The sequence below is a fragment of the Brassica oleracea genome, chromosome C6 (genome assembly GCF_000695525.1).
Source record: "Brassica oleracea var. oleracea cultivar TO1000 chromosome C6, BOL, whole genome shotgun sequence".
NCBI lineage: Eukaryota > Viridiplantae > Streptophyta > Magnoliopsida > Brassicales > Brassicaceae > Brassica > Brassica oleracea.
Genome location: NC_027753.1, coordinates 30591467 through 30606102, shown reverse-complemented (window position 1 = coordinate 30606102; position 14636 = coordinate 30591467). Strand labels below are relative to the sequence as shown.

Genomic DNA, 14636 nt, shown 5'->3' with positions numbered 1-14636 from the left:
GTCTTTTTCCGGTGATGGTGAGAAGCACCGCACACCAGAAAGGTAACAAAATACATAGACGGGGATGACTCAAGGTCAAAATATAGGGAGAGGGCAAAAACATCTTACAAGTTATAATTTTCAAAAATATGAAAAAAATATAATACAATTTTGACGTTGAACCCGCTAATCTTAGAATCAACAAAGTTATTGGAATTGAATAATCTTTTACATTAGATGCTCATTTCACTACTAACAAGTACTATACACACAACAACACATTATTCGAAAATACAAACACAAAATATATTAACATATCATCTATTACTACATAACACGCTAAAAACACCAAATAATGATCTTAACAAATAAAAACGACAACATAATTACATTATCCAAAAAATCATGTTCTTAGCAATAATAAAAATAATATTCCGCGCGAAGCGCGGACACCCTCCTAGTGTAATATAAATTATACGTCTCTCAATTACATTCTTTTTAAAAAGCTTATTTACAAATATCATCTTTAGAAAGGGAAAAAGTTTTTGATAATGTGGTTTTTACTCTACTGATATAGCTCAATTGTCTTCTTCCTTTTTTTTTTTAATAAAAGGCTTAGCTCAATTGTCTTTCAATCGCAAATTGTCTGTATTCATCAAATTGAATGATGATGGAATTAAAACTTTGTTTCTAAAGTTGATCTCATTGTTTTTAACGTATGCCTAGAGTTATTTTGTACAATAGAATAGAAAAACATGTTACTTTATTTTGTTAAAGGATACAGTTACTATATTATAGTTTGTGTAAGTTTTTTTAGCCTATTAATATACAATATCCAATTTCTTCACACATGTCTTAACACTAAAAACTGAAAAGGTAAAAAATAAACTCAAATCTAATGTAATTAGACATGTTTTCTGAATAAAACTATAAATGGAAATTTACTTCCTACTGAGATCATTCTTCTCAAAGATGAAAGGTGATTTCGTTCACATAGTTGTTAAAAGGAGGGGCATTGTCTTCTTAATAATATAATAGCTATATTTCTTGTTACAGTGTCTATTATGGTCATCAACATTATTATTCCCCAACCCAATTATCCCCATAAGATTAGATTTTCTTTCTTTGGTGTTTCTCATTGCGGATGAATTTTACATTAAAAGGTTGAGTAATTTTTGTTTCCAATCTATATAGACATTACATTTTAATCTCAGATCTTGGTGTTTATAGAAAAAATCATCCAATTAACTTTACCTGAGGCAGTTTCTAATATGCTTTACCATGAATCGTCAACTTAAAACTAATATACAAAGTCAGAAACTAACAAATAGTCAACTGAAAAGGAAACACATTATCAAATGCATACTACTGCCAAAACATCAGTAAAAGAAGACTGCAGCAAAAACATCAGAAGCAATAGAGTTTAAAGATAGAGATAATAGTTAGAACTCTAAAATTATTGACTGTAGAAAAGAAACAAAAATACAGAGCAGAGTGCAGAAGAAAATGGCTGTAGGCTTTTCACAAAGGTTTGGCTGCAACATTCACAAACGTCAACCCAAATGCTCTGAGACCGAATAATTTTTGTTTGAAACCAGGTTGCCTGATGAAGTGTTGTTGTACATAATGTTATGGAACTAACCTGTTCTTTTGAGTAGATTCCTTTTCAAAACAAATGGAGGATGGTGCCTTCAGCGAGGACTAAAGGTCATGACCTCACTATTTCTGGGAAAAATTATATCCTCATGGCATTGCATTTGGACTTTGTACACCAGCTCCAGCTTTATGCTGCTGCAGAACATGTTCAAAAATAGGACCATGTTTTCACCTTGTCAACAACCAAGAGATCAGTAACGTGACACATAAGAGGGATCACATAATAGGGATAACAAAAAAACATTTGCTTCATTGTATAATGCAGCTTTTCTCTAGTATGTAGTGTCTTCAGATTATGCACAACAATTGATAAAAAAAAGAGCTTAAAGAAAAAAGTATGGCTGCTGGTATAAGCAAGCAAACCAGAACAAAATATCCCACTGTTATCTTTGACACACAATATATGATAATTGGCTTCTCTTGGGTTAAAAGTGAAACCCTTTTCTCTTAGGTTCCGGAAACGATAATGGATTCAGATACCTGAAGGAAGAATTTTGACAAATGGAGGTTAACACTAAATCTTTGGAGGTAATGCGTAAAAAGGTTTAGGCTTTCAGATATCTGACCTGGTGTAGGTTTTCATCGACCCAAGAAGACGTATGAGTTTGTGTTTATACAACCACTACTGGTGAGTCTGCTAGTTCACCATTACTAAAGCTTAAAGTACATTATTTGTCAAAATTATTTTTGTCCAACAGCACATTATTTGTCAAAATTAAAATGGGTTTTTGTCGTACTGTTTAGGAAGAGACGATCTGTCAGAAGGGGAAAAATAAAAATATCAAGGGTTGCTAAGTGGAATTGATTAATTTTAAAAAAGATTTCAGGAAAACCAGAACCTCCGACAAACTTATAATTGACGTTAGTTGCGACGAACACCTTCGTCTCAACAGCTGAGACCAGACCATCAAAAACACAGACACAAACAGCTGGTCCCCTTAATTAGCGTGGACAGCAACAATAAGAAAACAATCAAATGTTACAAATCCAATTTTATGCGATGAGCTAAAGAAACAAAACATTGAGCGAGTGCTCTTGTATAAGATAATGTAGTGTTAGGAAGCAAAAATTCTCCGATAAGTTAAAAGGAACACAGATTCAGTGGAATCGAATTACCTTCTCGGTTTATCAGAACCATAGCGATCCCCATATGGAAGCTATGGTCTCTCCTTCTGGTCTCATATATATAGTCGTCGGAATTGGTGGGGAACACATGGAAGCTAGACGGATGAAGATATCATCTATTCCATTGATTAATTAACAGTTTCAAAAAGGTGGTGGAGTGGAAGATAGGAGTGATTTCGACGGTTTCAAAAAGGTGATGGTAGGATAAATCAAGAAGACCATGGAGGCGAAGCGCTTCTGGGAAATGAGTTTTTCTATTTTAATGGGCCTACGGAAAAGGAAACCTAGTTCTCTCGTCAAAATTGAGAAACGTCGATGTAGAGAAACAAAGGAGAACACGTGTCCAATTTTGCCCTGTGCAAAAGAATGATTTGGCAGCATAAAGAGAGAGAAAACTCTCATTTATTATTATAGATATATACATAATATATATATTAAAAATCCCAATGGAAAGAACCCCATTGGAAGTGCTCTAACTGATTACCAAAAACCAAAATCAAATTTTAAATTGCATGCATGCTTCTCTAGATCGAGCTAGCTAGTACGATGTTCTCAAATCTTTTTATTAGAGATCCGATCAAACCCCAAAACACATGCTCCATAGTCTTATCTATATAATAAAATCTAATGATTAGAATATAGTCTAGTTACGTGATGTATGTTCTCTTCACATAATTAGAGCAAATGACTTCAATTGCTCCACAGATCTTCTGCCTTTCATTTATCATCAATAATGGTGCCGCCAGCAATATGTACTCCATTAAATTATACTTAGATGTTATTGTTGATCATGACGATTGATTTAGATCATTTAGTACTTCTACCTTTAAATCAAAATTTAGGTCTTAAAGTCATATATACAAAATGTTTCAGATCACTGAGCGAATTCGTAGCTACAAATGTAATGTTTCAAACCAGAATACATGCATGCATTTTGCTGATTAAACTCTCTTAAAATGTGTGTAGTTATTTTTTGGATTTATTATTGTCCTTTATAGATATCTCTGTAACGTGTGGAAAAATACTAAAATATATGTGATATAGTGATATATGGCAATGATCAAGTACAATGTATTGTAATTGAAATGATACCTTCGGCTACTAATAATAGTGGAACTACATAGATTCAAATATTAGTATACAATATGATCGGATGTCATTTCCAACAAAAAGGTAAAAGATAAACATAAGGAATCATTTGGTGACACAGTATTACTTTTCTCGAAAATTCTTCTACCAAAGAAGTTAACAGTTTTTACAAGAACAATTTTATAAAGGAAAAATGAGTGCTCTTTTCTTGTTTATCGTATAGTTTTGCAACTCGAGGATCTCAAAGTGGTCGACGTTCAGTGTATTCGTACGAATTACAGCATAAGTGTGGGACACATCATCATTTTTAAAATGTAAATATAATCAATCAAAAAGATATATTTTTCATCGTTCAAACAGTTATACAAAATTAACCAAAGTCGGTTAGATTCGACTCATCATTAACAGTTTGATTATATATATCATTTGTTTTATATGAATTATGCTGAACACATCAACAATAATGCATGTCCCATAAGCTATGATTTTTAAGCATCTTTTACGAACAAGGACAAACATAATATGAGTATATTTCTATATTGGTTTGTGCAAATAGATCAAAATCTCAACATTACTTTTTAAAAAAAAATTAATTTGCTCTTTAGTCTTTTACCTCCTCTATCTTTTCTTTAACTGGTTTTCTTCTTTTTCTTGTTGTTTTATTGTGAAACCAATAGTGTAAACAACACCTGATTAATCCTTCCATCTCATATTGTCTCCTCGTTATCTTTCTCATTATAAGACAATCGACAAAAGAAAAGTTGAAGCTGCCATTTTTGACTTAAGAATCTTCATTTATTTTTCTCTACACCTTGACTTGAAATCTTCTTCGTTCTGCATTCTTGAACGCTCTTTTCAGATCATCAGAGGGAGAGAGAGAGAGAGGCTATATGGCTATTGAAGTTTGCTGTTCAGAGGCTCCTGATTCTAGAATCAGCCCAAGAAACTCTTTCTCCTATGATCTTGACTCAACGGACGGTGAAGTCAGATTAGACTCGACGCTTCTTGACTCAGGTTCGGATTTAGATTTCTGCTTTGGCTCGAGTTGCTCTGTTCAAGAAGTTTCTCCGGCTGATGAACTCTTCTCCGATGGAAAGATTCTTCCCGTCCAGATCAAGAAGGTAACCTTTCGGGTTCAGAGATCAGCTTCGCTTTCATCATCACCATCTTATTCATCTTCCTCTTCTTCATCATCGTTCTGCAACCAGAGACCAGCACCAGAAAAGAAGATCATGAAACTCAAAGACCTTCTGTTGAATCCTGAATCTGATTTTGAAGACAAGGCGCCAAAGGGACTGTTCTTGCAGTTCAAGAGAAGCATAAGTCTCAACTACGACAAGAGCCGTAACAGCAAAGGACTAATCAGATCTCTTCAGTTCCTCTCACGAAGCAACTCCACAGGCTCTGCTCTAAACCCTAAACCTAACTTGCTCCCCAAGGAAAATCATCACCCTCACAAGACTGACATTCTTCCTAAACAAACGTCTCTTAGAAGATCATCTTCGCTCTCAGCGTCAGTCCCTTATAGAAAACCACTCGCCAGAAACAGTTTCGGTAATGGAAACGGTGGAGTTCGAGTTAGTCCAGTCTTAAACTTTCCACCGCCGGCGTTCATCTCAAACGTAGCCGACGGATTGTTCAGCATTGGGTCACTCTGTAACGGTAGGACGAACAGGAAGACAAGATTATGAAAATCTTTGGTCTTTTGTGGCCGGACAGGAGTAACTGAAAATGTCTTTATTTTTATTTATTTTTTACTGTTGGTTGTATAATGATGGAATATCGACAGCACATGTGAAGATTAGACATCATGTGAGTTTTGTCTGCACGAAGAATAATTGACGAACTAGACGTGTACCATTGGAATAGGAACGCCTCGTTTGATTGTATCATTCGGGTAAGATTTTTTTCTTTCTTTTGACTAAGATTAAAACGTGTAAATAAATTGTAGATGATTGGTTGAATTGTAGACAAATTTAGTTGTAAAATTCGTGTTATAGGTAAGTGAACTGTTGTAACTATAAATTTATAAGGGAGGATTTACTAAAAATAACTCATAATTTGATTTTTTTTGCATACAAATATATACTGATTGAAATGGAAAGCTAATATAAATAATAGCAAAATTACAACTAACTCTTATGATTAAACAAAAAAAACATGAATGTATGTTTATGATTATAACATTGAAAAATATTTACGAAACAATGAAGTATATTCGACTTTTTTACAAAGGAAAACTAACAGTCTTCATACCAAATCAAAGAAACAAAATTCACAAAATGGTCAATTTCAAACTAACATATATATATGATCAGGATACTTCACGAGGAGTCTGTTTGATGGAGCACACTTCATTTGAAATCTCTTTCGTAAAATATAACTGAAAATTTGAAAATCAAGTGAACAATTATTTAGATCTGTTGAGAGTTCATGTATAGTTTTTCCTAGCACTCGCTGAACGTCAAACTTAAGCTGACTAGATCTTGATCCGTGCATCTACACGGGTGTTTGCTTTAATTTGTAAAAACATTATAAATTTATAATTAATTGGTATTGTTGGATTTTAAAAATTATAGTCCTGTTATATATTATTGTTTGACTATTATTGTATTTGTAACACGAATAAAAGAATACTAATACATTCATATATTGATTTTTTTGTTTCATTGTTTATTTGATATTGTAACCTAAATATTATAGCTATTTTTAGTATTGTATATCTAATTCTATTTCGGTGGTCTATAAAAAAAATTAGAAAGAAGGTTTACTCAATCTATTAGTTCTTTTGTATTGTATTTTTTATATACATTGAAAACAATTTTATAATGGTTATTGGAAAATACATTAGTAAAAATCATTTTTTGAATACATGTATATTTTTGAATCAATTTTTGTTTTGAATTTTGTTTAATGATTAATTTAGAAAAAATATGTTTTTAGTTAATTAGACTGGACCAGTTGCACAAAAAAAGTACTTAAATTGAGTCATTTTTCGTATATTTTAAATCTGGTCCAAACAGATGATTTATAAAAAAATATAATGGATTTTATTTTTTTAATAACATAAATCCATTTTTTTTAATATACTGCTATCCATATTTTCAAACAATATTATATTTCTTTTTAATTATGTTATTCTTCTTTTCAAACATTCTCAAAGGTACTTCTACTTTAATAAGATAGAAGATATAATATTGCAAAAATATGTTGTTATATATTTTTCATGTCACTATTAAATATCATATATGCGTCATCATATAATTAATCGTGTTTTTTACCTACCATCATATAACGAATCATATAACTAACAATATTTTATACGTACCATCATATAAACAATCATATATATTATATTTTTAAAACTTAATATGAAATATAAAAATCATAATTTACGCTGGTGTTTGAAATTTCTTTGTATTGTATTTTTCTGAAATATATTTAAAACATTTTTATAATGGTTATAAAAAACATTTTAGTAAAATCAAATTTTGAATAAATGTATATTTTTGAATCAATTTTAAATTAATATTTTTATTTGAAATATGTATATAAAATTTAAATTTTGTTTTATGATTATTTTAAACAAATATTTTTTTAGGTAATTAGATTGGACCAGCCATTTTCGTATATTTTAAAACTGGCTCATATATATAGTTTTTATAATATAATGAATTTCTAATTTTTCTTGATAACATAAGTCCATTACTTTTTTTCTTTAATATATTGCTATCCATGTTTCCAAACAACACTATTTTTTTTTTAATCTGTCAAACAAAAGCTTAAAGTACTTATACTTTAATAAGAGAGATGAAAGATACATACTCATTAATAATTAAAAATCATCAAATATGAGGAAAATCAATAGAAATATGATTTTGAAACTAAAACTTTAAGAGATTTTGGGATGGAACGAGAGAGGAAACGCAAGACAACCAATAGGAAACTTCATTTAAAGTCTCATTTGCGAAACGGACTTATAGTGTTTTTGACACATTCTAACATTTTTTTTGTAAGGTGTTATCGAGTTTTCTAGTTTTTTGAATCATTTCATGTCACAAGAACACTTTGGATAGAGATTTGGTCGATTTGGAGGAAAGAAACAATTTTTAGTGCAAACAAGCATATTAAAATGCAGAAATATCAGAATTTATGAGATAGATGGAAAGGTTCTCACCGATAGATTAAGATGATATATTCTGCCGGTTTGATGCTAATTCATCAATCGGTGAGATCAATTCAAAAGGTATGCATGTTTTACTAACCAGTGGTTTGTGTGGCGAAAAGACACAGTTAAGTGGAATATGCAGCCGAAAATGGAGCGACTGCTTCATTTGGATGGGAAAAAGTGAAAATATCCATTTATCTAATTTCGATCTATTATTTCTGAAAAACTTAGGCAGCCAGCCGCCTACAGACTATTATGATCGGTAAGAAATTGTAGAATTTTTATGTAAGTTTTAATCTATAAAAATAATAAATTTAAATAAATGAAATAAAGTTTAACCAATTATCCACGTTTGTTTTTAGGTTGAATCAGTGTACTAGCCACTCAGAAAAAAAATCAGAAAGTATACATATGATAAACTTAGCAGTACTGTCCAAGATACTATTGTTGCTCTTACCTCGGGTTTGTTTTCAAAAAAATCAGAAAGTATACAAATTTTTAAATAGATGTTGAGAGGTTGGCTCAGTTTTTTCTTTTAGTTTCCAGTTTTCTAATACTTAGAACCCCTGTTCGGGAACGCGCTAGGCGCTAGTCAGGCGGTCGGGTTGGACCTAGCGCCTAAAGAGAAAATCAGGGATTAATCGGAAATTATACGGGGCGAAATTTTTAGATGGTTTACTATGTTATAAAACATGTTAATCTTTTATTGTGTATAACATTAATACAAAAAAAAGAAAAAAAAAAATAGATTAGGCGGCTGCCCTAGGCGGTCATTTAGGCAATCTAAGAGAAAAAAATCGGATATCCGATTTTTTAAACTGATTTGGCATAAATCGGGACGGAAGAGTGACGCGTATAAATATTATTTTCAATATTTAATGTGAGTTTAGAAATCAGGGCTTAGAACCGACTCCGATAAAATTACACATATAGATCAAATTAATACCAGCTAGATATAACTATTATTTTCAATATTTAATGTGAGTTTAGAAATCTCAATTGCAAAATTAATCTGATCAGTATAAATATTATTTAATTAGTGCATATAAATTATATATGAAATTCTCCCACAATGGAAACGCAATAACAAGATCGATTTTTAGCATATTATAAAAAGTAAAAACACAACCATTTGTTTTGTACGTTGGTTTGAAACAACTAAAGCTTTTACAAGTAAAGTCGATGATAGCCATTTGGTTAACTGGATTGAACCAGACCGAAAACATTAAACCGCTAGTAATATAAAACAATAAAACAATAAGTAAAAGGGGAATAAATCAACATCTAAACTGTCCACATAAGCACAAAAAATCAACATATCACAAAGCTTGCCAGCTCGACCTGTCCTATTTCTTCATTGCGGAGCGGATGATTTGAAACCAATCGTCTCTTCACCTTTCTTTTCGTCTCAATGCATCCTTTAATTATAGTATGTATGCCTCCATCTCCATTTCAAATCCCTAAATCTCCACGCATCACCCTATCTATAGTATTCCCGTCTCTCTGTCAACGGCTCCACATTCTGGAAATCAAAACCCACCGCATCCATGGCTAACAACCACCAGCTCCTCTAAACCTTTGTTCATTCATCTCCCGGAGAAAAGATCCCAAGTAGCTACGAAAGCTTCTCTCTCTAGAACCAACGAGGCTTCTTTATCCGCCATCATCTCCATGCTCGAGCGTGAACGGCAAGGATTAACCGACAGCAGCGGAGAACAGTGGCATACGGCGGAAGATTTCTGCCGGCGCGATAAGAAAACCGAGGAAGAGAGGAGGCTTAGAGACACGTGGCGTAAGATTCAAGGAGAAGATGATTGGGCCGGGTTAACGGACCCGATGGACCCGGTTCTCAGATCGGAGCTGACCCATTACGGCGAAATGGCTCAGGCCTGTTACGACACCTTCGACTTCGATCCTTCCTCGAGATACTGCGGCAACCCATGTCGAGTGTAATCTTCACTTTGGTCACACATTGGGTCAGTTGATTTTTGAAAGCATTTGACCTTACATTAGTTCTGTGTTTTGATTTAGGTTGGCCTCTAAATGTATAACGTCTCCATTTAGATCCGACGTGGGTTGTTGGTTCGATGAGGCTCTTAGAACTCAAGCAGTGCTATTGGAGGCAGGCTTTCTGAATATCTTTGGTCAGTGTCAAGTTTCTTGATCTCTTAGGATGCAGTTTTGATACTTTTTTGCTATGTACAGAGAATCTTTATAAGATTACGTGTGTGATTTAAGGTATTGTAAGCTCCAGAGCGGTGTCTGTATGGACCGGGTGAATTAGAGACTGAAGTCTCAGGAAGTAGCTCTCGCTTTGTGGTTGGCTTCTTATGTACCGAGCTTCTGTTGTTTCTGTGTTCCCCTGTGAGAAGGGCTGTTGTGTTGATGAACTCTGGAGGTTGGATAATGCGCTGAGATCAAGGTCTGGAAAAACTGAGCAACGGCACCGAGTCCATTTCACGTTCAAACGCAGCCACTGGTCTATGCACTCCACATGGAAATTATGGGCGCAAGGTAAACCTCTAACCTGTAAAATTCAGACAATTTTAAGGAATAAAAGTAGGCAAACACAGAATTGTAGCAAAACTTATGCATAAGAAGTTGGTTAATCTCCAGACAATGTTAGGAAAAGAGATGTTTAGTACCTCATGTCCAATATGGAACTCCTCTGAGCAGATTAAGCATTCACCGCAATCATCTAGGACAGATGATCACTTAGTTCATGATATTAGATTGTTTGATGCACCGAAAGTGATTGTTTGAACTTCCGAAAATACTTTAGATGAGCAAAGTGTCCTTAACCCTCGGAAGTTGATGTTATTGCGCTTTGTGAACATATTGAACCTGTTCTTAATGCTTGTTTAGAAATTGAAACTCAGCGGAAGTTAGTGTGGAGATTTCTATAACATAGAGAATTAGCGCTACGGAAGTAGGTTAATTCTAATATCGTGTTTGAGTTCTAGACGGTTCTTAATATATCCCTGTGTCTGCCATTAATTGTATCTTGATTAAAAAGAAATCCCTGAGAATTCCCAATGCCCAACGTTTGTTTTAAAATAGTTTTCAAATCGTTTAAATCATTTTTTTTACAGCTTGTTTATGTTTTGTGACACTAAAGAAAATTAAATAAAAAACATCAAAAATATATCTTCGTTCGCTGTAGCTATTAATTTGTCTGCAACTCTACGTGTGATCATCGGTCCCTGTGGATTCGATCCCGCATTACTACTGCGTACTTTACTGTGCACTTGCAGTTAGATAATCGGGTTAAAACTCGACACATCAATTTACTTAGTTACGTAACAGCAGATTTTGGTTGTAGTAGTTATGTAACTTTCACATTTACTCTCTTCATATTTAAATGCCTCTTTCGCTGCATTCATCGTCCCTTTAAGTTAGCCTTCAGGCACTTAAATCGCACAGACACAGCTAGGCTTTGCGGTCTCAGTAGCGATTGCGGTTTGCATTTTGTGCTCTCCGCAGGCCAGTCTCCCTTCACTACTTCTCTTTGATAAATTCCATTACATCTACGTAGAAAGCCGCATTGGTTCTCAGTGTCTCATGGATCCCATTACACCTTGCACTTGAAAAGGAACAAAACAAATTCAAGAAATAAGGAAGAAGAGCAGAAGTTGTGTCATGCTGTTTTGGTAAGTTTAATTTTCGGCTGTTGAATGTGACATGGATCTTCTTACTGATGAACTAATGCATTTTATTTTCTTTGTTAGGCTGCTAATCATTTCATGTGTATGGGTGCGAGCAAGGTAGTTCTTGCTAATTGTATGCTTTTGTGCTTTGCATCATCTTGGTTATGCATGTGGAATTGGAAATCTTTTTATTCCTTAGTTGGTGCCTTCACCCTTCAGGAGTTGAAAAAAAACCAAAATCTTCTACAACTTCAACTGGTGATCTTGGAATTGGGCTTGAACAGCTTCATCTAATGTCAAAAGTTAAGAACATTGCTTCTCTGCAGCTATATGGAGAGGAGCAAGCGAGTGTAATTTCAAGCAAACAACTTCACCATAGAACGCAGTTCATCACAATGCCAGTACGAATAAGAAGTCAGATCAGAAGATTATGTCCTTTTCGGGTCTCAGCTCTGTCTCTTCTTCCATAAGAAGATCAAAGAAAACGACGGCCATTGAACAAGTCGTTTATCTCTATAGTTTGGACTTGACATAGCGCTTCAGAGAAAGGGAATAGAGTTTTCATAAATCATTATCGTTTTTTTTTATGTTGCATTAGTTCTCAGCTAGGTCAATTTCTCAAATGAAAAATAAGTTTTTGAAATTAAGATACATATAAATGTACGTTTTAAACTTTGTCAAAATATCATAACAAATACATTTCTCTTTCCGTAATTGTTAAACAGCGATGTTGTTCATGTTTCATTTGCGGCTTCGTATTTCCTTTCTTTTTGTATTGTCTAAATTTATTCTTCCAAAAATTCTTGGTTCGTACACTACTTTTTCTCTGTATTTATTTAGCAAATTTTTAATCCATTCATAAGTCTATTTACTCTATTATCATCAAGATTATAATTAAAAAAAACAAAACACATACAGACAATATACAAAAATTAAAATACAGATAAAATATTTAATCTATTTTCTGTTTCAAAAAGATATGTTACTTAAATTTGCCAGTCTAAAAACCAGATAGATATAAATAACCAATTCAATGATTTAAGATTTGAAATCGCTTTTTTAATTTCTTGAACATATACATAATTTATCTATTTTAAAAATATTGAACATTATTATATAATATTATATTTTATATTTTTTTTTTATTTGGTGTATGTTTTAAATTATTATCTTTTATTAAACTCAATATTGCACCATGAAATGAATAAAAATAGTCTCAGTTCTGAGACTATTATTCAAAAATCAACTCCAAAGAAAACTCCAAAACCTATAATAATACTTTGAAGTGCATTATCAAACAATTGTTATTTCGATGCATTTACTTATGATGATTTTTTGATCATTTTAAACTATGTTGAAAGTCATATATACAGATCGTATTATTAAATTTACAAAATATAACAGAAAATAACCTAAAATATTTTATTTTGTAGTGATAAGTACTATTATGTTTTCGCTTTACATAATAAAACATATTTTACAAAAAAAAAAAAGACTCTGTCTAACAATAAAGAAAAAATGAAATTAAATTCTCCGTTTTATATCAATAAACCAAGCACAAAACAATGAAAATATTAAGTTAAACTGGTCAAATAAAAAAAAATCTCCCCAGTTTGATGCAATAATTTACATATGAAAAATATGATTAAATTTAAAATATAAATTACCATGAAAGTATGTGAAAATTACTACTCGCTTCAATATTTGAAACAAAAATTTACTATAACACCACTATTGATGTTGTTTGCAGCTTCAGAATATGACCAAAATAATACAAATCAAATCATTTTTAGGCATTATTAAAATCACACAAGAGTATAAAAGATCAAAACTAAATCAAAAAGCAATAAAAAAATCCAAAGAATCTTAATATGCTTTAATGTTGAAGACATTTTCCGGTTTATTAATTCTAAATTATGTTAAAATATTAAAAAGAATAAACATCAATAAAATTATTGAATAAAATAAAACATCAATAAAATTATTGAAGAAAATTTAGTGACCGACCAACCAAAAACACTTATGCAAATAATAACTTATTAAGTTAATATTGGGAAAATGAGCCATGCAAAAAGAAAAAAACAATACACTAAATATAAAATAAAACAAAAACTAATCAAAACATTATATAATTATACTAATTTAAAATACATAATCCGCGCGTAGCGCAGAAAAAGAATCTAGTGAATGTAAAGTCTGAATATTATTGATGTACAACGATGAATATATATACAAGAGAGTAGTTCCTAATGCAAAGGGGAATAAGCTTAAAGATAAGTACAAATATGTTAATGTTATAAACCATATGATGGATGTCCATAACCGGCCCATCCATAAGCCGGCCCAATACCTAGAGAGAGAGAGGCGGCCGCAGCAAGAGGAGAGAGAGAGAGAGGCGGCTAGGAAAGACAGCAAACCCTAGTTTTCTTTTACTTGTATTTGTATACTTTCCATATTTGTATCTTTCCATTTATCTCTTTGTAATTCTCATATATAATGGCACCTTATGTTATGAATAATAATAAGAACTTACAGATTCCAATCTCTTAAGTTTACAACACGTTATCAGCACGAAACTCTAAAAACCCTGAGCCAAAACCAAAATCGCAAAACCCTAAACCTAACCGCGACCCGACGAACCCTAATCATCCGATCGCGTGTTTTGTTCCAGCTCACGTCCCCGATCAGCTCCAGCCCAAGGCGTTCCTGATCCTAGACGAACTCAGCCTCAGCTACCTTCCAGGACAGCTCGCGTTCCCGGACAGCAAGCGTCCCGTTCGCACCAGACGATCAAGCCGTTCGCGATCCGACATCAAACAGCTCGCGTCCCCGATCAGCCGCTCGTGACCTCAGCCTCAATCCGTTCGCAGTCAGCTCGCGTCCAGGCCAGCTCGCGTCCAGTCCAGCTTGAGGTTCATTCTTTGGTTGTCCGGTTTCAACAATCAACTAAGCTAAAAGGTAATTCGAAATCT

At 33.0% G+C, this 14636-nt stretch overlaps 2 protein-coding genes and 1 long non-coding RNA gene across 3 annotated transcripts; all 3 read left to right on the top strand.

Annotated features, from left to right (window-relative positions):
* The first annotated feature begins 4435 nt into the window (after positions 1 to 4435).
* Positions 4436 to 5882, top strand: LOC106298670. Its single transcript, XM_013734811.1, has one exon. The coding sequence runs from the start codon at positions 4740 to 4742 to the stop codon at positions 5538 to 5540; it is 801 nt and encodes a 266-aa protein (XP_013590265.1). The 5' UTR covers positions 4436 to 4739; the 3' UTR covers positions 5541 to 5882.
* Positions 5883 to 9409: 3527 nt separating this feature from the next.
* LOC106299254 (phospholipase A1-Igamma2, chloroplastic-like) lies at positions 9410 to 10713 on the top strand. Its single transcript, XM_013735370.1, has 4 exons — positions 9410 to 9966; positions 10049 to 10161; positions 10256 to 10531; positions 10694 to 10713. Exons 1-3 carry the CDS (start codon positions 9689 to 9691, stop codon positions 10294 to 10296), a joined length of 432 nt encoding a protein of 143 aa, XP_013590824.1. The 5' UTR covers positions 9410 to 9688; the 3' UTR covers positions 10297 to 10531; positions 10694 to 10713.
* A 595-nt stretch (positions 10714 to 11308) lies between these two features.
* On the top strand, positions 11309 to 12371 carry LOC106298919. The gene is made up of 3 exons (XR_001261609.1): positions 11309 to 11667; positions 11746 to 11781; positions 11884 to 12371. It is a non-coding gene; the product is annotated as an uncharacterized LOC106298919 (long non-coding RNA).
* Positions 12372 to 14636: the final 2265 nt, after the last annotated feature.